General features: G+C 35.6%; 1 protein-coding gene across 8 annotated transcripts in view; it reads right to left on the bottom strand.

Annotated features, from left to right (window-relative positions):
• LOC149805869 (coiled-coil domain-containing protein 154-like) overlaps nt 1-25,536 on the bottom strand; it is a 170,542-nt gene that overhangs the window by 92,070 nt on the left and 52,936 nt on the right. For 6 of the 8 annotated variants that reach the window (XM_089950597.1, XM_089950595.1, XM_089950591.1 and 3 more), the window contains 5 exons: nt 22,019-22,045; nt 14,092-14,174; nt 11,878-11,973; nt 10,770-10,995; nt 8,466-8,594 (listed from right to left, as the gene is read on the bottom strand). In XM_089950597.1, coding sequence (XP_089806723.1) covers nt 8,466-8,594; nt 10,770-10,995; nt 11,878-11,973; nt 14,092-14,174; nt 22,019-22,045 — 561 coding nt within the window. The remainder of the gene's footprint in view (nt 1-8,465; nt 8,595-10,769; nt 10,996-11,877; nt 11,974-14,091; nt 14,175-22,018; nt 22,046-25,536) is intronic. The other 2 variants (XM_089950593.1, XM_089950594.1) reach the window with 1 other exon arrangement.

Raw genomic sequence — 25,536 nt, forward strand, 5'->3', positions numbered from 1 at the left:
GCTGTGGAGGAGAGAACTCTCAATTGAAATCACCGATTATACTCGTGTGTACAAATAAAACGTTAAAACAATATTATTTTTTTTGCCATATACGTATGCAGGTATATTTTCTCCTCCAAGAATTCTTATCAATCTGGATTTTCCTATACAACTATGTGCGTACTGATTACTGCGACATGGTGTTATCATCTAACCACTAGTTTAAAACCCTCCCCGTGATTTCCCGGATTGCGTCGTATACTTTGACCTGGTAATTGCAATGACGTGTTGGGGTTTTGTATTATAAAATTAGAAGAATTTTATTTATAATAAATGATAGGTGAATCACTTACAACGAGATTAGCACGTGAAAGACTAGCAGCGCTTAAAAAGTTTATACCGTTACGAGACAGAGTGAGAGAGAAACTTCAAACGCGGCAACAAATGCAAACTGATTTTGCTGTTGGAAGCGAACAACTCTTTGCCCCGGTAACTAAAGCGACCAAAGATGTTACGGCGGCAACTGTGCCCGTCCTCGGTGCGCTTGAAAAGATAGCGGCAGAGACAGAACAAACAAAAGAGTCTCTGAAAACACTTCCTGCGAAAATAGCGGTTGCTACAACACGACCGCCACCACTCGCTATAACGGACCCACAAGAACCTTATGTTACAATGGCCGATGAAGAAGAACTAGGCGCCACCGCAAGAAAACCAGAAGAAGAAATACCGGAAGAAATACCGGAAGAAATACCGGAAGAAATACAGAAAGAGGGGAATATACCCCGTAATGTACTTAAAAAGAGCACAATAGACACAATCAGAAATCTTGACGATGAAGAATTAGTTAATTTTACTGCCATAAATTTTGATAAGGATTCACGAGAGATGTATATCAATAGCGGCTACGAGAAAAATGTAAATTCGGTGGAAAAATGGACAAGAATAGTGTATTTAGCAAGTAGATATAAGGATATAATACCACGTGGTGATACCGATTACAAAGCATTCCTCGATAAGGTTAAAAGTAGGAAACCAAAAAAAGGAAAAGGATACTCTGTTGGTAAAGACGTTACTTATCCTGGTAGTGTTCTCAGTGATATATCACGGCTGGAAGTACTAATCGGAGGAAAACGAGCCGGAAATAACTCTCCGGAAATAATCAATGAGGCCGCTGATATTTGCAGACGGTTATTTGCCGGTGGTATCATGGACATAAATGTATATCGAACGCTCATAGACGAACTCGTGGACCACGGTCATTACAGCGATTGACCAATCACTAATTGGAAAACACTGGTGTTTTTATAATAAAGATGATTATACACTACAACCATGATAAACCAGTCAGCGTCTACGTGGTAAACTCACGATTGCCTGTATACCGCGCGTGGTACGGAGACGGTCTCGGTAGCACCATTGCGTGGTTATTTACAAGAATGGCTCCAAAAGTGGCGCCGTTAGCCAAACAATTAGGAATGAAGGCCATTGATGTTATTCGTGATAAGGGAATCAGCGCTATTGGAGATGTTGCCGGAAGGGCGTTTTCTGCAGCACGAGATAAACTAATGTCGTTGGTGAGAAAAAGAAAACAGAAACCACCGGTGATGCCATCAACGACAGTGATGCCTGCAAATGTCAGTAAAGTAATAAATAACGCCGTGGAAGAAAAACTAGAGTCGTTGGCGGCTCTGGCAAAGCCATCCACCGATGCAACAACCAACGCGCTCATGAACGCGATAACGGGAAGTGGCTTAAAGAATTTACGACGAAAACGACGTTGATGAATTGCAATTGAAAACATCAACATGATAAATAATAAAATGTTTGCGCGAACCGCTGATCCCGCGTTTGATATGGACTCCCCAGTGCGCAGGGATGATTCTGTTCGTGATTATCAATTTTATTCCTATCAACCACCACAAGCCGACCTACGATCGCGAATTGAACTTCAAGTCCAAGATACCAGTAAATACTTTTTGCCGTGTGAAGCGTTTATCGAAATTGAGGGAGAACTTGTAACAAATGCTGCCGATAATGCACCATACGCAAATGACGGTCGTGTTCGAGTTGGCTTCGTCAACAACGGTATCATGGCGTTATTTGAGAGTGCCAGATATCTTATTGACGGGCGAGAAATTGAATCAATAGAACGCGAGGTTGATGTTGCAACGACGATAATTGGGCTAGCAAGATACTCAGATGATTATACAAGATCGGCGGGCCCATCTATGATGTTCGCAAAGGATACCACTAATAACGCTGATCATATTCAGTACATTAACGTGCTGATGAAAGAAAATACCGCAGTTGACCCACAGGCTGAAGCAGCCAATCCAGACCGCAGAGCAAAACCAGGCGCTGATTTCACTGTTATAAAAAGTACTAACGATAATTTTAATCTAGGGTTTGCAACACGAGTAGCAACATTACAAGGACAACGCCGACAGTTTTCATGCGCGATTCCACTCCATCACATATTTGGATTCTGCAGAAATGTCAGAAAAGTTATCTATGGGGCTAAGCATACAATTGCGCTATCGCGAAGGGGCGATGATAACAATGCAATATGGCGTGCTGCTGGTGTCGCTGCCGGTAAAGTCGTTTTAACTAAAATAGCATTGTGGATGCCGGTGTTGACTCCATCAGTTACCACGGAAGCACGAATGTTATCATTTATGGAACGGGGGGAAAATCGTTGTTAAGTTGGCTAGCGGTAACAACTGATGCTAAAGAGGATAATGTCGCTGATACATTTACATGGCACCTGGCATCAAAACAAGGCGTTTCAGCCCCGCGTCATATATTTATAGCCCTACAGAATAGGGATCGATTGAATAATCAAGAACACAGTCATATGATATTTGATCGATTAGGAGTCAGGGAGGTTTCGCTGAGAATAAACGGACAACAGGAACCATCCGAGGATATACAGCTTAATTACGACAACAACCATATTGCTCGCGTGTACCATCGGATGCTGTCATATATGGGTCGTGATCAAAACGTTGACACCGGTTTGCAAATATCACAACTTGATTTTAAAAACCTGTATCCGATTTATTACTTTTCGTTGGAACATCTTGATTTAACGAGACAGTCCGTCGTTGATATACACTTCCGAGCTCGTATAGCCCCGGGTGGTGTTGATTATAGAGCGGTTGCTGTCATTCTCAGCGATAAATCAATGCTGTTGGAAGGTGTTGGTGGACGAATGAGAATCGTTGATGCACCAGTGGAAAACATGTAATTGAAAACATAAACGCGTTTACAATAAAAATGTCGTATAGTGTTGTCGGTGTAGAGTTGACCGATGGTCAAGCCAAGAAATTACGATCAAAGTCGGCTAAACAATGTGGAACCACAATAACGTTAAAGCCGTCACAGATGGCAGGTGGTAATCGTAAGATATCGTTGACGGCGCGTCAAATAAAACATTTCAATGATGCAATGAAGAATAAAAAGGGTGTTCAAATAGATTTTTCGGCCGCAGCGATTAAAAACATGGAAAAGACCGGTGGGATATTTCCGCTGTTAGCTGCGATTCCAGCGTTGACTGCCGCGGCTGCTCCAGCAGTGGCGAAGGCGGCTGCGTTAGGAGCCGTTGGTACCGCGGCGGGAATGGCATTGAAGAAGGCAACCGGGAAAGGCTATAAAAAAAAAGAAACGAGGACGACCCGTAGCCGGAAAGGGTCTAAGACTACCGGGAACCCCGTATTCATGGTACTCGGGGAAGGGTCTAAGACTACCGGGAACCGTTTATTAACGCAAGAGTCAATGACTCCTATGTCTAATTTTGATTTAATAGATGCCGCAAACGCGTTAGCGATAAAAAACTTCAGAGGTGTTTTTATGAGGGATCAATTACCGACAAAACCAAGGAATATTGAAACCGGTATAATTAACCTCGATAAATCCTCCGGAGCGGGAACTCATTGGGTTGCATACGCAATTGATCCGCGTGCGATCGTCTATTTTGATTCATACGGGTTAGCCCCGCCAAACGAGTTCATGCGGTATATCCGGGCGTGTTCAGCCCCGGTTTTTTATTCCACGCTGCCAACACAACAATTAAGTGACCCACCGATATGCGGCCGTGAGGTATTGAACGTACTCGCGGCGATTTCATCATCGCGGAAACCACCTCAGGTGGTTGTAAACGAATACACTAGTGGGGTCGTAGAGGCCCGGCGGGTTAATTAAAAACACTGTGTTTTTTTACAATAATAATGATTGATATCTGGGGACGACCGGTTTCGGCGCTGAAAGAATCCATAACGTCCGCCACCGATGACATAAAAAAACTAATCGAGGATGAAATCGCTGATACGTTAAATCTAACCAGTGTTGACCCGGGCGAAATAGTTGTATTTCAAGACCGCCAGGGTAAATTGAAATCCAGTAATGTGTCGCTGGATGACGTTTTAATACGACAACGTAATGCCGCCGAGAACACTATCGCGCTATATACCGGCGACGGACGACTTAAATCAGGTGAATCCATCTTGACGATAAATGAAAAAATAAATACACTGGGCGACAATTATATATCCATGTCGGATTCGTTAAAAAATTTTTATGATAAATTTAACGCGCAAGCAAATCAGTTTGAGGGGATACAAAAGTCTGTCACCGGTATACAACTCACTACTGCTAGTTTTTTTGGTACCCCGACGGTAACCGAACCAAATCTTGAAAGGATAAAAAGTACTATTTCGGAGTTTACAACGCTGTCGGGCCAATTTTACACGTTACGAAAAAATGTTAACAGGATCGATGACAACTTTGATAAATTCTTTGGTAAAAAAAATACCAAGCTGGATGAAATTACAACAACTATAAATGATATCACCGCGTATGGACAGGAAATAAGAACAATCAAAACTGATGTTGCAACGAACAAAAGGAGTGTAGACGTGCATGAACGGGAAATAGAAATAATCGGCGCTAATGTTGCAACGATCATAAATAATGTAGACTCGCATGGACGGAGAATAGAAACAATCAAAACTGATGTTACAACGATCATAAATAATGTAGATGCGCATACACAGGAAATAGGAACAATCAAAACTGATATTGATGCGAACAAAAAAAATATAGACGCGCATACACAGGAAATAGGAACAATCAAAACTGATATTGAAGCGAACAAAAAAAATATAGACGCGTATTGGCGGGGAATAGGAATAATCAAAACTGATGTTGCAGCGAACAAAAAGGGTATAGACGTGCATACATATGAAACAGGAACAATCAAACTTGATGTTGCAGCGAACAAAAAAAGTATGACCGAAAATACACAGGAAATAGAAACAATCAAAACTAATGTTGCAGCGATTAAGGGGAATATAGACGCGCATACACAGGAAATAGGAACAATCAGAGCTGATGTTACAGATATCAAAGACAGAATACCGGAAATGACAAAAATAAAAATCCCTCACGAGAACACCATCAACACAGTATACACGATTCGGCATGGATCATTCACTTGGACTCTTACACAGAATATAGTAAATATTACCGCAACTGTTAAGTGTATTTATCGATTGACACTGGTTTCAATGATGCAGTTTAATATATTATCGTCGAGTTCATCCGGGTTTAACAATACAACATCAACAATTATAGACAAGGACGCAACTGAACCGTTTACAATTTATGCCGTTGATAGAAATTTAACCAGGGCAAACATTACATGGTATGTGGAATTTGTAGCGGATCTAAGTAATTAAAAACACTAGCTCTTTTAAAATAAAAATGACCACCAAGATAATTGAATCAGAGGTATCACCGACGTCACATCAATATCGATTCAATACCGTAAAAGAATTCTCCGCGAATTTGAAAACGCTTTCCGAACAATACCGTGTAAAAATAAAAAAATACCGTCGAAAAATAACCACCATCGACGCGGTCGTGTACTCGGTGTCGGGTATAGTAGCCGGTACCGGTGTTATTTTATCCACGGTGACCATGATGGCCCCGATCGCTGTTCCAATCGCTATCTCCGCGGCGACAACAATTGCTGGAGTCGCCAACGCAATCACTAGAAAGATATCATCGTGTTCTCAGAAAAAACTCAACGAGTATACAGTAAAACATCAAATAGTATCCGACGCGTACTCGAAATTATCCGGGTTGATCTCGTTGGCGATAGATAATTCGTTTATATCCGATGTTGAATTCTCCACGATGGTCCAGTTGTATGACTCCGCGATGTCAAAAATCGAGGATTTTCAACTGGAAGCTGGAAACCAAGTCGCTGAAACCACTTCAATGGGCTTAAAACATTCTTCTGAAAACAAGCAGGTTGTTAATATTCGGTGTTGAAATTAAACACTAGAAACAGCGAATAATAATAATGTCGCTGAACCCCGAAGGGTTTCAATTACTTCAACGGATCGCGGAGAACACCACTCCGGTACAAACAAGTATGATATCGATAACATCAACGAAGCCAGAATTCAGTGTGAACTTCCCTTCTCCGATTCCAGTGAAGGAAATAGCGCTGGCAAAATTGCGAGTATATCACAGTTGGCCTAATATCCGAGCGGAAGCATTTAACGGACAACAACCTAATAACTCGCTGGTTTTTGCATGGACAAATAAACCCAGTGGGACCCCAGACTGGAAGGAGGTTACAATACCAACTGGGTCATACCAAGTAGAACAAATCAATAAAGAATTTCAACGCAGGATAAAATCGATCACAGGAAAAGAATCAAAAATCGCTATTACGGTTCATGAACCGACGTTATCGTCGACGATTGAAATAAGCACACCGGGGTATATGGTTGATATTTATAACAGTTCAATAAGAACCATACTAGGTTGGCCCGAGAATCCACCTCATGAAAGTCCGCGGGAATTTCACACGAATGTGCAATCGTATCATGAAATTAATCCCAGGTATCGAGATAATTTGTCTATTATGAAAAACACGTTATTACCCAGTAGGTTTATATTTCAAGACAAGAATACCATGCAATGGTATTTTCAGCATGATAAAACCCCTGAATCGTTCACCATATTCACAATTAATTTAGATGATATCGATAATGCTTTTATCGAGATTAATCGTAATTACCGATTGCAACTAGAACAACTACGGAAAACAAAAGCACAAAAACACGTTGAGGTGTTAAATCAACTTATATCAGACATGGAATATATCAATGAACGAATCGTTAAAATAATATCCGATAACAACAATAATAATAAACAAGAATTCCTAACCGAGTATAATATCACAGAAGCCGATTTACCCAATTTCAAGTTTCCAGGATACAACGCGCCAGAACTAAGAAAGTTTCTTAATGATTTTTTCGGTCCATCAACTATCCTTAAACACGATAACGGAGATGGTGGTAGGCATATTGCTCCATACAACGTAAATATCGCATCGGTGATAGCAATCAATCTAGTGTGTGATGTTATCGAAGGGAGTTACCAGGTAGATACCAAGCAATCAAATCAAGCTCAACAAGGGTATATCCTTTATTCATTTTCACCAACAGCCCCTCCCGGATTCTTAATCGTTGAGAGCCCGATTAATCCGGTCTATATGCGATGCCATAATCGGTTTTTAACGAGAATTAATTTTAGACTTACCGATCAGTCAAATAACCTAATTGATCTACAAGAGGAGGAGTTAGTGATCACTCTGTTTGTAAGATCATTGTAAATAGCCCCTTAGCAGCAGGGGGGGCAATGACATCGACGCGGTCGTCGCGCTTTTTACCCGACGCTGACAACACTGGGATCGCTGAGTGCAGAAAGTATTAATTAAACCAAATGACGATTGGACGACCCCCCGACGACGACGTCGTTTTTTTTTTACCGGGCGCTGACGACACCGGATCCGCTGAGTGCAGAAAGTATTAATAAAGCAAAATGACGATTGGACAAAATGTCGGATTCGCCCCCCCTGCTGCTTGTGTACCAAATATGTAAAATGGTTAAAACTGCTGTTAAACGTAACATATACTACATTGCTTAACAATTCACAGATAGGCCTATGCGTATGCTGTCGACTAGGTAACAAGTGTTCTATTTATAGCGTGCTGCACTTTGTCACTATGCTCTATGAGGTAAAGGGTTAATGTGCCAGCTGTTGGACATGTTGGAGAGATGGCCATCCTAGAGGAGTACAGTTGAACACAAAATCATCAATGCCATGGTATTCTGTCCATATAAAACAGGGAATTGTTCTGGGGTGGGGCCATTCAAGAGGGTGACAACTGTACCATATTTACTTTTGTGCATACTGGAAGGATCTCCCAGCATGATACATACCATATTGATTGGCTGTACATAATGAACATATAGATCTAAGTCTAGGATATTCAAAGCTCAGTGCAGGTCTTACACAGGTAAACTTATTATGATTCGTACATCAGATAGCTATGGAACTGGAACAAGTAATATTCCTGGCCTTTTGTTTATATTATATGACTGAATGACAAAAAGCTACAGTACTGTACCTTCATGACTTCTTTAACGCCAATCATCTCCTCATCTAAAACCTTTTTTAATGTCTGCCACCTCCTCTCTGTGTCATCCCGTGCTGCTCGTTCAAACTCCTGCCTCAACTGCTGTTCTGTGTGCAGCATCTATGAAACAGACATGAATAGCATGGTGCATATTTCAGTAATTAAAGAGGTAATAAAATCAAAAATTACACCTACTGGTTAAATTTTGAGTTCCAACATTAATGAGCAGGTACATTATGTGCATCATTTCCTTTGAGATGTTCTGTGCATTTATTGTAAAATATCAATGTACATTTACTTCCAAACAGAGAGTCCCTCAATGGGACTGACACTCTAGCAACTGAAAAGAACTGGTAGGAATTAACAATAAAATCCATTTCTTCTCTCCTTACTCCTACTGTTTTTTCACTGAGTATTAAAAACTCCTACACACTATATTAGTTTTTAAAATGTGTATTTGTGTGTGTGTGTGTGTGTGTTATTGCATGTGTGTGTGTTGGTGTGTGTGTGTGTGTGTGTGTGTCATTGCAAGTGTGCATGCAGTGATCTCTGACATCAGGTTCAAGCTTAAAGGTCATGATTTAAGGTACTTGACTTTTGAACATGTTAACTCAAACACATAAAACAATATTCAAGATGGCTATCATAGCAGCCATGTTGATAATCAGGTCTAAAGGATAAATTAAATATTGCCATAAGTGTTTGATCAAAAACCTGAAGTCAATATGACCATCAATTCAAGAGGATTAGTAAATAAAAAATGTTCAAAATGGTCCCCACACCACACCTGCCTTGATGAAGGTAAGATTGGCTTTAATGTCATTAACCCTTTCCCTCATAGCATCTGTTGCTGTGTAGGCTGTCATTACATAAGTGCCAAAGTCACTTAGTGCCTCCCTGAGCCACCATTTGAGCAATGCAGTATATGCTTTTCAAACTAAACTTAGACAGTTTTATCCCTTTTGTACATACGTATCTATAGGAAGATTTTAGAGCAAAATCTGATCTGCATGGCTGTATATTTATTTTCATCTAAGAAATTTTTATATGCTTTAAAAACCTTAGAGAAAGCAAGCTGAAATGATCTGGGTGCAACTTTTTGTCGACCCTTTAATCTCATTTCTTAAAGTCTGTTAATCTGCATATTTGATTCTTCCTTCCTTTTAACAACTTATCAGCTCATTGTACTATATATATATATGATACACCATGATACACCACAAGATGTATACATTTTTCATTAAAAGGAAATGAGGCTTGGTAAAATTATGTAATTAGATTTGTGTTTCTTAACTGCCAGTTTTTTTTTTTAATATTTGGGAATGTCATTATTATTTACCCTGACTTAACACATTTGAACAGATGATTTACATGCAGAGCTTGAGTAAATTGATAATGGTAAAGATGTTGTCAAAATATAAATTATTGTTTTGTTTCTACACAGTAAGTATGGTCATGCTTGGTGTTATTACTGTTATTTTTACAAGGTAATCATCAAAGAATGACAGGTTAGCCAAAGGCATTGCAAAGCATTGAAAAAGATGTAGGTCTGATCAACATCATAAGTATTCTGAGAAACTTCAATGTCAATATGACCATCCATTCAAAAGGAAAAGTAGTAATACATTTTAATGATGGCAGTGATAATGGCCAAGTAGAGGTCACATCATTATTTTCATTTAGGACAAATGATATATAATTGGAAGTGTTTTTAATGAAAAACCCATTTCAATATGGCTATCTGTACAAGAGTAGCATAAACAAGATTTTCAATATGGCAGCCATTGATCAGACTGGTAACATTTTTATTTAGGATCAATATGTATTGTAAGAAGTATTTTACTGAAAACCAATTCTACACTAATATGACCATTCATTCTGGGTATTAAGCATCAATAACAGGATTTCAAGATATCCACCATGGTGATCATACTGGATGTCTCAAAGGCATCATTTTCATTCAAGGCCAAATAGATCTCAGGATGAAACTATGCACCTCCTTGTAGATTTGGGGGCAGTAGTGATAGCAAAACTATTGCTAACAGATGATGGATGATGGATACATGATGAACACAGCACCACCTGCATAAGCACTTCTAATCTTTCACTAGCAGACCTAAACTTAAATATTCATTATACAGGTTGTTTTATTTATCTTACATATATATATATATATATATATATATATATATATATATATATATATATATATATATGTATACATATTACTTTTCAAGTGACTCTCTGACAGAAAAACATGTTCCTACAATCCTATTACAAATGCTAGTCTTGTACCTTCTCAAGCTGCAAATATTTTGTTTGTATTTCCTCCCTAAGTTTCATTTCCTTTGCAAGCAGTTTCTTGTTCATTTCCTCTGCACTGTCATTTAATTTTGATGAAAGATTAAGTCGGTCACTTTGTGCATTATGCTCTTTCTCCCGCAGCAACATGTCAACGTTGTGCATGGTCTCCTCTCGTTTGCGGGTTTGTTCATTTATTGATGTATACAGCTCGCCAATTCTGGAATAAATTGAAAGTCATGTGCAAATAAACCTTGTATTTTTTGTGTGCAATTGCCATGATACATATCACTGTGATTGCACTGATATGTGAGCATAATGCATTAAGTCAGTTTACCTGCCAAACAATCACTATTAATTCAGCTATGCATTTCTTGTGTGCAATATTCATGAGATAAATTGCTGTAATTGATATGTGTCTGCATAATACAAGTCAATCAATCTGCCTGAGCGTCTATCCATATTGCTAACTTCTGCCTTGCACTTCTTGCATGGAATAGTCATGTCATTATATACACTGCTGTAATTGATATGTATGCATAGTATAAGTAAATCAGTCTGCCTGCCTATCTACTTGTACTGCAAACTTCTACCTTGCATTTCTTGTATGCAATTGTCATGTCATGATATACACTGTTGTAACTGATATGTGTGCATAATACAAGTCAATCAATCTGCCTGAGCATCTATCCGTATTGCTGACTTCTGCCTTGCATTTCTTGTATGGAATAGTCACGTCATGATATGCACTGCTATAATTGATACAAGTGCATAATATAAGTTGGTCTTCTTGCCCATTTATATATATATTAATTACTTCTGCATTACACTTCTTGTGTGCAACTGTCATGATACAAATTTGTGAAACTGACATGTCAACATAATACGAATCAGGCAGTTTACCTGCCCAGCTATCTCAATTACTTACTTCAGCCTTGCATTTCTTACATGCAATTGTCATGATATAAACTGCAGCAATTGATTTGTGTGTATAATACAAATAAGTTGGTCCGCCTGGTCGTCTTTCTCTATCAATTACTTTTGTTGTTTTTATGTCTCATTATGCCTGTATGATTCTATCCATCTCTCTCATGGTTCTTACTTTTGCTGCATGCTTGCTTCCAAATTGCGTCTTTCAGCCTGTTCATCTTCTTGCTTGGCTCTAAGGTCTATAAGTACATCTCGCAACTCTGCCAATCTGAAAGAGAAATAATTAGCAAAAATTTAAACTCTGACACTAATTCCTCCAAATTCAATCATATTTAATCCATCTAAGCAAAAGGCTGCCACTAATATGGTAAGCATACCCTGCAGACCACCATGCCATTCTCATCCTTGACAAGAACATAAATACTTCTGAACAGACTACCTGTTAGATATCAGTGATTTTTATTCAGTACTTAAAGCCATTTCAGGATGCTTCATTTGATCAGGTACAGGGCTCATCTTGGTCATCACTTCCTTTGTTTTGCACTGCATGAATGCTTTTAAAACATTTTATTATCAATTTAATGTCTTCACTTCAATCTGGAAGACATTACTGAGTTATCTTCAAAACAAAAGAAATAGTTTAACTTCCTCTTACAAGGAAAATCCTATCTAGAATAAGTCTGAGTAGGAGAGCAGAGTTGACTAACAATCAAATCCTTCATGTTGTACTTCTTGCGTATTCAAAACAACTGCTGTGGACACACACACACTTGTTTGTGTGAGTGAAAAAGAAAATGACTGACAACACATATTCCCCTTCTATAAATTAACAGTGTGACTGTAACTTGTGCATTTCAAATGTGCCCCCTTGCTGAGTCTGTGCTAATTTTTCTTAAATCATGCCAGCATGTTTAGTCACTGATTATATATATCAGTGTAAAAGGAGACATTTCAGACTTGTTCCCCATTTATAATTTAAGTACTTTACAGATCATTTAAAAGCGATTTTGCATGAAGTTTCTCTGTTGCTTTGTACCTTGGATGCCAGTTACAAAAGTCATCTGGCATGTCAGGCAGTGAACAAGCTACAGTTAGTTCTTTTTGGTGGCGACAGTTTAACTCTGGACTTGAACAAGCAAAAACCACCAATCAGAACTCAATGTAACATATTTCGCAGTGTGTAAAACAATCAGCATGTAATTGGTGGGGGTAGGGGCAGATTTCAAACCACATGACTTAGTCACCTTGTGTTTGCTAATCTGTAGAAGATGTGTGAGTGTTGTCAATAGCTTTTCTTTGTTACTCACATAAATAAATTCAAGTGCTTGCCATGGTTGCCTCAGATGAATTTTCAATTTGAACAATAAAAAGGCAAATGACTAATAATTATTCATGACTGCTGGAGATTAGGGCAACCTGTCTGTCTACTTAATATACATCCCATAATGAAATACAGAATACTGCATACCCTCACTGTCAGACTCTTCATTATATCATGGTTCTTGTTATAAGGCATGTATGGTTAAGAATCCAATTTCATAAAGTTATAGTAAAATCATATTAGCATGTACTTCATTACAAGGCAGTCTCACTATTAGGTGGTATATTCTGTGGCTCCCATGGACTGCATGATAATTAGGGAGCACTGTATCATGTACTTCATTATAAGGCAGTCTCACTATAAGGTGGTATATTCTGTGGCTCCCATGGACTGCATTATAATTAGGGAGCACTGTATCATGTACTTCATTATAAGGCAATTTCACTATAAGTGGTATACACTATGGCACCCATGGAAAACATTATAATGAGGGAGTACTATACTTGACTATACACTGAAAAAAACATTTCAAGCACAGAATAAAAACTCAACCAAAAACATCCAAGCTATCATTTTATTGGACAAATGCAGCTAAAATGACTCTAAAATTACAGTGATCCCTTACTTTAACGCTGTTTATACGTCCCATGTCTAGTACATAACCATACAAGATAAAGTTATATTATGTACGCACAATTACAGTATGATTGAGCATGTGAAATCATATTATAATTGATTACTGTAAGCCAAGAACAAAGCCAGAAGAAAGTGACTAAGCAGTAAGTTTCTAAAAAAATCAAACTTTACCCACAAAACCATAATGGAATCAAACATTATCAAAGGGCAAACAGTATCTATATAATGGTACCATAAAGTGAGGAATCACAGTATATTAATATCAGAAACTTCTCCCTTCATGTCTATCTCATGTTCTTTTGAAACTTCAATAATAATGAGAGACCTAAAGACTTCATTAAACTCTTTTAATTTTGAAATGGTGTGTGTGTGTGCATGCGTGTGTGTGTGCATGTGTGTGTGTATGTGTTTGTGTACAACCAACCATACCTGGTCTCCACCTGCCCTCTTAGCTGTGTAGTCTGTACATCAGACCTGCTATGAAGATCTGTTTGCTTTCGCATTGTATCAATCTAGTAAATATATAAAAATACAGAAAAAATGTTAGTTGTCATCTAATTTAAACAAAATATAACTTAAGGTGAAACTGGGTAAATCCTGTATGTATGCTTCATTTACACTAAACATTTAGGAAAAACCAGTTTTTAATTCAAGTATGACTCTACAGAAAGCTGAAAACTACCAAGAGGCCCAAATGGACCTAAAATCACTCACCTGGCTGACAGCTGCCTAACAAACAAATGCAAGAGCAGCTGGCCAACAAAACTGAATCAGTAAATTGCTTTCACCTGAAATTTACTCCTATGCTGTTGATTACATATCTTATAAAAACAATTATTTTAAGGTTTATTTATATTATATATCTTTCATCCATATTTTGATCCACATCATTTGTTCCATACTTTCTGTTAAAGCTGCCAATTCTGTAGAATAATTTCTGAGAATTATAGTCATTTAAACATTTTTCTAATTTTTGCAACAGCTGCCAGTTTTTAAGGCAGATCAGCAGTTTTTGCAAATAACTGATGGCCCTTTTGCCCAGATGCTCTCTGTCCAATTTGGTCAAATTCTGTTGAGTAGTTCTTGAGAAAAAGTGAATGAAACATTTTTCTTGTTTTAGATAATGGCATATATATATATATATATATATATATATATATATATATATATATATATATATATATATATATATATATATATATATATATATATATATATATATATAATGCAGATCAGTATCATTTGCATAAGCATTAAAGACCTCGTGCGAGGATGCATTCTGTCATTCTGTCACACTGGATCAAATTATGTGGAGCATTTTTTGAAAAGTTGTTCTAAAGGTTTCTATTTTTTGCAATGGTGGACATATTTGATGGTAGATTTCTATCACTGGTACAAGCCTGAAAGCCCTTTGTGCCAGGATGCTGAATAATCAAATTCTGTTGATCATTATAAATGTGTTTAAAGGCTTTTCCATTTTAGTAATGGCAGCAATAAATGAGGGTGGTTCAGAGTGACAGCCTCGTGTGTACAAATTTGAAAGCCCTTCATACCAGGATGCTTCAGAGCCAAAGACAGTAAGCTTCTGCCAGATTGTGATGTTGTTTACAAAAAGTCATTTAAAGGGCTTTTATGTTAGTAATGGTGGCCATATTTTATGGCAGATTGGCATCATTAGTGTTGATTTAAAAGCTCTTTGTTCTAGGATGTTCTCTTCCAAATCTGGTCAATGTTGGTCCAGTGGTTTCAGAGAAGAATTTAAATAGCAACTGTTGATGGATGCATGACTCACAATAGATGATGAGTGACTATTCCATAAGGTCACTTGACCTTATTGACCTGGTAACTGTTTTATTTACAAACTACAATAAGAAAATATGAAATTAGTGAAGGAAACATCAAACATGCATTGCAAATTACAGCAAAATTATAAATTTTAGACTATTTATTCTTAACATGACAAATGCCAATATGGTAATATTCAATTAAGAATCATCACCATCCTATAATGTTAATATAAAACTTAGATTAGGCAAAGAATAATAAACAAATATTCTAAAGTTCTTTTTAAAATTATTGTATCTGAATATTCTTAACTCTTCTTCACAAAGAAAATGTTGGAATTTACCATTATACAAGCATTCCTTTTTTTTCTTTTACACTGCATTCTTTTCTTATTTTTTTACGCTGTATTCACTGTTCTTTTTACCTTCTTTTCTTTTATTCCTGTTAGTCTATATTATTTTTTTCCTATTAGCCTGATTTCTTTTATAAATCTTAAGTCTTCATAAATGTTTCTGGAACCAATCCTTGATGGTTGCCTTTCTAAAATGTCTGCTTTAAAAAAAAAGAATTTTAACACCTATGAAAACTGGCTAAAAATGATGCTTTCTTAATGCCTCTGAAGGTCTTCAGTATTATAAAAAGATATCACCTTTAAAGAGTCACTAAGCCGAGGATTAAATTGTGTTAAAGACAAGCATGTTACAGACAGTTCTGGTATGAATATAGTGCAAATGTTCTAAAATAATTCTAAAAATGTCTAAAATATGCCAAAATCTAAAATATGGAATCAGTTCTCTTAAACTAAAGAAAGAGAAAAGCAAAATATAGATGATCAAATATGGAAAATAATATTAAATATATTTGCTATAATTTAATAGTAGTATATCATCTTTTACACTGTTTATAAATATAGTGCAGGAAGCAAATGTACAAAGGTTTTAAATGTTTTTTTATACTAAAGAAAATTGACAACAAAAGAAACAAGGACAATGAAGTTAAATGTAAATAGCAAATATTAACATGTAAATCTACAAAGAGAGAAAAATGTTTACATAAAATGTGCAAATAAATGTAATAATTTGTAAATTAACTAATAATTCCTTTGCATTGTGATCTACTTTGTTTTTGTTACCTTCTTGTGATTTGTGATGAAGTTCTACTAACTTCTCGCTACAAGCATGTGTTGCTTGAGGGTTTGACATTAACAGCTGTAGAGTTACGTGTGGCAAGTGTGGAGGTTCTATGTGGACGTGTATGTTTTTTTTCTATATACCCAATAATGCACATGTAGGTATTGGGCTACTCAAACAGAAAATTATATTCACAGACCTTTTAAACAATTCTTTTGGCAACTGCATATATAATTTTTAGATACAATTTTTTTTACTAAAAGCACTGGAACCTGAAGGCAACCTGAGTAGCCATGGACATCTAAATTGGGGACCTCCCCAAGAAACTGCATCAATTAAAGCTTTTCAGCACTAAACAGTAATGTGCTTTTTATTTGATAGTACCACACACTTACTTAACATACAGGATGAAAAAAATGTATTTGTATCTACTCAATATTAAAGTCTTCATGAAAAATATTTCATAAATACACTGCCATCTAACAATAAGTACTGTTTTCTGGATGTGTTATTCAATGGGACTGAAAACCATTGTATGTATATTTTGTACAACAAAGAAGCAAAATATTAAAAATATTTGTAAAAACACAGAATACACTTTTTATTACTGTTAATTCAAAACAACAACAAGAAGTTTTTTTTTCAGAAAAATGTCTAAAGGAGAGTATACAATCAAACAATCCAATCACTCCTACATAAAGTCAGAGACCAAGTAGAAAACAGAGTTGCATCCCCTAGTATGATGATAAGTGCTTTAAAATGTTCAGTTATTATAACTGTTTCTTTTTTCTTTTTTTTAAAAACATATTGTGCCAGGGCAAGCAGAGTGAAGAGTTTTGCCCAAGGACACAAAACAGTGATCTTCGCTGATGTGATGGTGGGAATCAAGCCCACAACATATTGAACACTATAATCCAATTAACATAAGGCTACAAACATTTTAAAAAATGTCCAGTTCCATCTGTTTACAATGTCCCAAATTAATAACTGAACTGGGAAGTACATATATTAAATTACCCAAGGGCATGAATCCCTAGAGGGAATTTAATACCAAAATCGAAAATGTTAATGTCTATTGCAATGGTTTCGTGTAACAGTACTCTGTTTTGCATGTAACATTACTCTGTTTTGCATGTAACATTACTCTGTATTGCATGTAACAGTACTCGGGACAGTATTAGGATCTGATTATAGGACTTGCATGATTCAAAAGACAAAACAGTTGGGTATTGAATGAATCTCTGAATAGTCCAAAACCCAGAAAAAAAATTGTCAGGTAAATCTCACATGACAAAACAGTCATAAATCAAGAATTCTCAATAAGGCAGTTCACCGAAGGCTGAAATTCATTTTGGACAAAAGTCTACATTGTGGAATGCCTAAATTGTTAAGTGAGTGTTCATGTCAAACCCTTTGTATGCAAATTAGGTTGTACCTGGCTGATTGTATGAGTCTGATAAATAAGACATCAATATACAGTCAAACATGTCAATAGCAGTCACCCATGGAAAATGCCAAAATGGATTTGGTACAGAGGTGATCTCTGAATGTATGTTCACCTTTCAATCATATTTTCTGAATAAATACCATGGACTGAATATTATTATTATTATTATTATTATTATTATTATTATTATTATTATTATTATTATTGTATTGCACATTTTATTGTAAGTAGCATTTCAGGAAATTAGCATAGTTTTTTATTTAAAGAATTCATAAAATAAAGTTACCATTAATAACTAATAAATTCTGGTGGAAATAGGTTTCATTAACTGATTTCTTCCAGCTTTCAGCCTGTCTTTTATTCATGTATTACACAGGTGCTTAATATATATATGTATCCAGCCCAGTTACTTGTATATTGCAGCTGGGTTAACTCTCTCAGACGTAAGAGACCAAGGACTGTAATGTTTGTCAATTATCTTTTCTTGGATTAAAAAGAGTAACTTGACAATTAAATGCCTGTTAACATTTTCATCTCAAACAGGCATAGATATTTAATGAACATCAGCTAGATGTGTACATTGTGATTACATGTTCATTTTATTTGGATTACAATGCATTTTGTACATACAGATTTATGCAAATGTTTCCATACTATTATACAAATTCAGCTGGGTTTTCTGTTTGTTTGTTTTTACTTAAATAATTAAAACCTACATATCCAATAGAAAAAGCAGTGTTTGAAAGGTGATTTTGATATTCCACATTATAAACAATATGTGTGTGTGTGTGTGTGTGTGTGTGTGTGATGAGGATTTTTAACGTAGCTTTAACAATTTTTCAGTCATATTGCTATGATGTCTGCAGTGTGGCAGTTTATGGTGATGTCTAGCACCGGGGCATCATGCCGCAGACATGTAGCATGATGTCCCACCAGGTCACATTATCCTGACACCAGGCCGACCAGTCCTAACACTAACGTCTTAATGCTGAGCACCTAGCAAGACAACTGTTAGTACCATTTTTGTAAGTCTTCGGTATGACTCAGCCGAGGTTCGAACCCATGACCTCCTGCTTCCGAGGCAGATGCTCTAACCACTAGGTCATAAAACAATATGTAGAAAGACCTTATCCAAATCTGTATCCACAAACTATTATCATGCAGTGAATGCTGATAGATGTTGCTCAACAGGTCAAATCTGATAAACTAAAGCAAATCCTGTGTTAAGTTTTTGATTAATCTTACCAGATGAATACATTTAGCATGGTCCTCAGTGCATCCCTCCCCCACCCAAAAAGGGGACATAGAGGCTATATGAATGGTGATTTACCTTGAGTATTTATCCCAACAATAAATTTCTAATCAATACTGTGGCTTTATTTACATTCTTAAAATAATGGATAGATTAGAAATTTAAATAAGTAAACTGAGGCATGTTTGCACATCAATCCATGTCATGTTTTTACCTAAAAATGCTTTTCTTGGGAAAGCAAACGTTTCATTTGCACAGTTTATATGCTCTAGTGACCAGTTTGTTCAGTAAGAAACTAAAGTTAGGTTGATGATTATGGAAAGCAGATGACTATTCAATACGTAATTTTTATTGTAGACATTTCATGAAGGGTAACTGGGAATGGCCGCTGAAACCAGATGAATACTTAATGTGGGTGACTGATAAGGAGGTTTGACTGCATAACAAGAACAAAAATAGAACGCATATATTTACTATCGATGCTTTTCAAGGCATGTTATCAACCAAATACTTGTACTATATGTATTCCATAAAGTTGGATCCAACTGCATAAACCCAGATCTGTCAACACATATTGTGATGGCAGATCTGCGTGTGTGCAGTTTGTTAGGCATAATAACTAGAACAAACAACAAAGAACCTGATTTGCTGGCACATTATGTGCTGGCAGATCAGGATTTATGTTGTCTGCTGACCTGTTGTACACAAGTATAATGTGGTATTATATTTTTTTTTAAATAACAAATTTTGTTTGAGTGATAGCTCTGAGAACTTAATAAACATTTATCACATAACTTTCACCTGAATTAAGGCCTTTATATCTTGTTATAAAAAGAGGCCCAAGTGAGCCTGATATCACTCACCTGGTTTTAAAAACTTGAAAGTTGACCATTTAACTAAGCTAGTCACTGTAATATTGATTGTACCTATTTTAATATACATGTATAACGATACAAATTTGTTCTAAAGATAATGGCATAATAAATATGAAGTTTCTTGATCATCACTGAATTCATTCAAAGTCTTGATTACATAAATCCATTCACTGAGTTTTATAGAAACTGGATAATAAATATAGTCTTTATTTCAACAGAAGTAACAAACTCAGCCAATCCGATGCATGGTATTTCATAAGTATGTACTGATCTCACCTGCCTATGACAATAATAATATATGCTGATAGTGGAGCAAACTCAAGGTGGAAATGATTCTCCTGACAGATGACAAGATCAGCCAATCAGATAAAAGGTTACCTCATTAATATGCACTGATCATTCTCTAAATAAAACTCATCCAACATCTGACAATATATGACTATTAAATAAGTGTGATAAAACTGTCATCAGAAATATAGTTGCAAGATTGTTGACATACACAACCAATCGGCTGCGAAGTTAGATTGTTAACATACACAACCAATCGGCTGCAAAGTTACATCAAATAATATGCAAGAATGTTACTCATAATTTGCTTAACCAAAATGTGATAGACCTGTTTACCAACTCTGATCAAAATCCCATGAAAAATACAGTCTCTCGAGTGGTACAAAATATCTGGATATCAGATGCATGACCACCTCATAAATATATGCATACACGTATGTCTCGATTATGATGAAAACCATCCAACATCTTGATATTAGCCTATTTAACAAGTCTGATTATACTTGGGTCATAAATTCGGTATCTCAATTGATAAGAAGCTCAACCAATCATCAACAAGATTACCTCATTATTAAGTACAGATCTTGCTCCCCCAAACCCAAAACATTATATACATATATCCAGATCAGCAACATCATTGATTGATGTCAAATCCTATACATTACATAATGAACAGAATTTTAAACCAGTATTCATTTCACATCAGATTTATCACATGCACTGCATAGTACTTTCTGCCATTTGCTGGAAACAGCTTGTGGCATGTAATGTTAAAGTTATACCTAATGATGACCCCATCCTCCCACAAGTTTTGACCAATTTAGTTTATTCTATCTTCCTGACTGTATCAGGAGAAATGCTGAAATATTAGACAAGATTCATAACATTTATATTAGAAGAACACAAAGGCAAGTTCACTGATACTTAGAATAGTATTGAAAACATAAAGCACTAAAAAAGTGTACAAGGATAGAATGATGGACAGTGGTAGTGGAAACCACAATATCCATCAGTGAGTGGGAGCTCCTTTCACCAATGTGAAGAAATAGTACAGTGCTCATACAGAATCCTAAAATTCCAAGTGTAACGTCTACATGTGAAATTACCCTAAATTCAAAACCTTGATCTGCATACAGTTGAAATAAATTCTTACTTTAAATATAGGAAAATTTTGCTAACTACATAGTTGAGCTCCATTATTCTAATTGTTGTTCTAATATCAATTATTAAAATATCCAAGTTTTGTGAATAAAAACTAAGGTGAAATTTGTGTAAAATATTCTGGTAAATAGAAAAATAAATGCATCTGAAATGTTTCTGTTAGAAGCAATAATATATGGCAGTATAACCCTAAAAGTGTATAGATCTATATTTATGAAGACTTGTCTGACAAAAACAACTACTTATGGCTAAATAAATTATGCATAACTGGAGATAATATAATTGGACATACAAAATTTAATTGTGTGTATGTATTTAATGGATTGGACACTTTTTATATCGGCATGGTGCAATTAAAGGCTAGGCTCTTCATTAGATGCATGGTGTTCAATAAAAAAAAATCGTTCTATAAACTTACAGGTAACAGCAATCTGCTTTTCCTTTTCTATCACAAAATAGACAAAACCATCATAGATGAAAAAGAAATAAATGATGAACAATGTTATGACACTGTCCAATTATGACACAGCAAAATCATGACAATACTGTAATACTAATGTTAAGACACAGCCAAATCATGACAATACTGTAACTTAATGGTAAGCTGCAGCAGTAGAATCATGACAATACTGTAACATTAATGTTAAGACAGCAAAATCATGACAATACTGTAACATTAATGTTAAGACACAGCAAAATCATGACAATACTGTAACACTAATGTTAAGAAACAGCAAAATCATGACAATACTGTAACACTAATGTTAAGACACAGCAAAATCATCACAATACTGTAACACTAATGTTAAGACACAGCAAAATCATGACAATACTGTAAAATTAATGTTAAGCTGCAGTACAATCATGACAATACTGTAAAATTAATGTTAAGACACAGCAAAATCATGACAATACTGTAACATTAATGTTAAGACACAACAAAATCATGACAATACTGTAAAATTAATGTTAAGCTGCAGTACAATCATGACAATACTGTAAAATTAATGTTAAGACACAGCAAAATCATGACAATACTGTAACACTAATGTCAAGACAGCAAAATCATGACAATACTGTAAAAAGTAATGTTAAGACACAGCAAAATCATGACAATACTGTAAAAATTAATGTTAAGACACAGCAAAATCATGACAATACTGTAAAAATTAATGTTAAGACACAACAAAATCATGACAATACTGTAATATTAATGTTAAGACACAGCAAAATCATGACAATACTGTAAAAATTAATGTAAAGCACAGCAAAATCATGACAATACTGTAAAAATTAATGTTAAGACACAGCAAAATCCTGACAATACTGTAAAAATTAAAACAATATGTTTACTCATTATAGCACAATTCTCTTCAGCAATAGGAGGACGTTATCAGTAGCTGACAATACATTGACTGTTATCATGGAAATTATTAGAGTCACTCAGTCTTACAACTGCAACAAGGTGACATACATTTGCCATGGATGAGTTACTCTCCTTCAGCTGCATCCATATATCAATTTTTGTAAGTGCAAGTGAAATAGGGTTCAAGATATTCAGGGTGTAATATATTGAGTAAATAAAAATTATAATAAGTCACTCAAGCATGAAAATTTGGCCATAAAAGATCTGTGTTGGTGAAATAGGGTCTAAGATATTGAATATGTAATAATAATAATAATAGTAATAATAATAATAATAATAATAATAACTTTATTTAAAGAGGGTAACACAATTAGGTAAAGAACTAATCTACCTTGAGGCATCTCATACAAAGGAAATTTATTTATTTATTTTAACTGCGTCTCTGCATTAAGCCACTGGATAAATTGGGTTTGGAAGTAGGAAACAGTTGGCATTTCTAATCTCAACTGGAATACTATTCCAGAGAAAAGTTCCAGAGTAATAGAAACTTTTTTTAAATAAGTCCTTACTTGGTTTGGGAATTTTATACTGTTTGGTAGACATGGATCACAGGTGGGGAGTATTACCAGGTAGCCTATACTGGAATAGTGATTGTAAATATTCAGGAGCACTATTATGAGATATCCTGTACATTAATTTGGATTTTCCCAACCAGATGCAGTCTTTTATAGGTAATATTTTTAGCTTACCAGATAAATTTTCCTTGCTTTCTTTCTGGATTGATATTAGCCCAAAAATGCTCTTTTCTGAAGATGTGCCAGCTTTGCTATGTTTTTATCATTTGAATTACCCAGTAACTGTATTCCAGTGGTCTAAATAGGGTTGTATGTAACTGTTATAAAATAGTTTGCTGTGCCTTTCAGGGAGAAAATGTCTTATCCTACTGAGAAGCCATAAACTTGAATTAACTTATTTACTGATATGTTTGATATGTTCAGTCCATGATAGGTATTTATTATCTACCAAAACAGAGTAGTCTATCATGACACACCACTTGCAAATTTTTATGTAATAAACAGCTGAAAATACTGAGGTCACCACAACATAATATTTGGGTCACACTAATTTGGTTTTGGTAAGGCCAAGCTACTCTACTTGAGTGGTATCCACATAACAAATTTCATGTGTGCATGGTCCCAAATAACAGAAGTCGTACTGAACAGATATGTTGAAAATTTGAAAGTTAATTCAACATTAAAAAGCTTTGATATTATTAAGTTAAATTCTAAGAGATGGCTTGATATATATATATATATATATATATATATATATATATATATATATATATATATATATATATATATATATATATATATATATATATATTTGTCCTGAGTGTAGATGATATTGGGTCCATGATATTGAGGGTGTAATGAGCATAAAAGCTGAAAATACAAAGTCACTGAAGCATGAAAGTATGTCACAGTGACCAAGTTTTTATATAGCTGAGTTACTCTTCATGACATGCATCTGCTTGTAAATTTTCAGTGTACATGAAAAAAGGTCCAAGAAATATGAAGGTATAATAAACAAATTAGCACCAAAAAAAATGGACACAAATAAATTGGCAAAATGCTATCCCCTCACATCCTCATTGGCAAGGATATAATTTTAATCAGTGATGCATCAAAACTGTTTATGACCACTGAGACAATCAGAATTATGATAATAAACTTGTGTGTATATAGAAAAGTAACAGGCTTATGGTATATGTAATTTTATTATATGGCAGGTAATGTTAGTTAGTGTATGATGAAGTCACCATATGGCAGATAATTTTAATGTATAGCTTAGTTAACATTTAGCAGGTAATTTCAGAGTATAATGTAGTTATCATATGACAGGTAGTTTTTGTTTAGTGTAGTTCCCATGTGTGTAGTGTAGTCACCGTTTGACAGGTAATTTTAGTGATTAGTGTAGTTAACTTATAGTAGGTTAATTTCAGTGTAAAGTATTAACTGTAGTTTACAAATGATGGTTAATTTCAGTATATAATGTAGTTACCATATGGCAGATAATTTCAGTGTATAGTACAGTTACCATGTGTCAGGTAATTTCAGTGAATTATGCAGTTAGCATACAGCAGGTAATGTCAGTGTATGGTCTGGTTAACTGTATATGTGTAACATGTTACAAGTGAGACTGTTTCATATGCATTTATATGCACTTCATACTACCTGCAATTAAAAACGAACAGGTCACTACTAAGAAAACTCAGACACAGTCACTGCACTCTGTTATGATAACTGTCACCCATAATCACAACATGGGTGGATCCAGGATGTCTTTTAAAATGGGTTGGAGTTTAAAAGGGATTGTTTGTTCTGCTTAAAATGGCCACCATATTTTTCTGTTTTTAACATTGAAAAATTCAACACTATTACAAAGAGTAAGGTTCATTCACCGCCACCTATGCATACTCTCCTCTAAATCCGCCCCTGCAACATACGTGACTGGGAAACAAAACCCTACCAAATATGTCTGAAAATATGTAACACTACCTTCTGGAT

The sequence above is a fragment of the Sinohyriopsis cumingii genome, chromosome 2, assembly GCF_028554795.1.
Source record: "Sinohyriopsis cumingii isolate HCF-2022 chromosome 2, ASM2855479v2, whole genome shotgun sequence".
Taxonomy (NCBI): Eukaryota; Metazoa; Mollusca; class Bivalvia; order Unionida; family Unionidae; genus Sinohyriopsis; species Sinohyriopsis cumingii.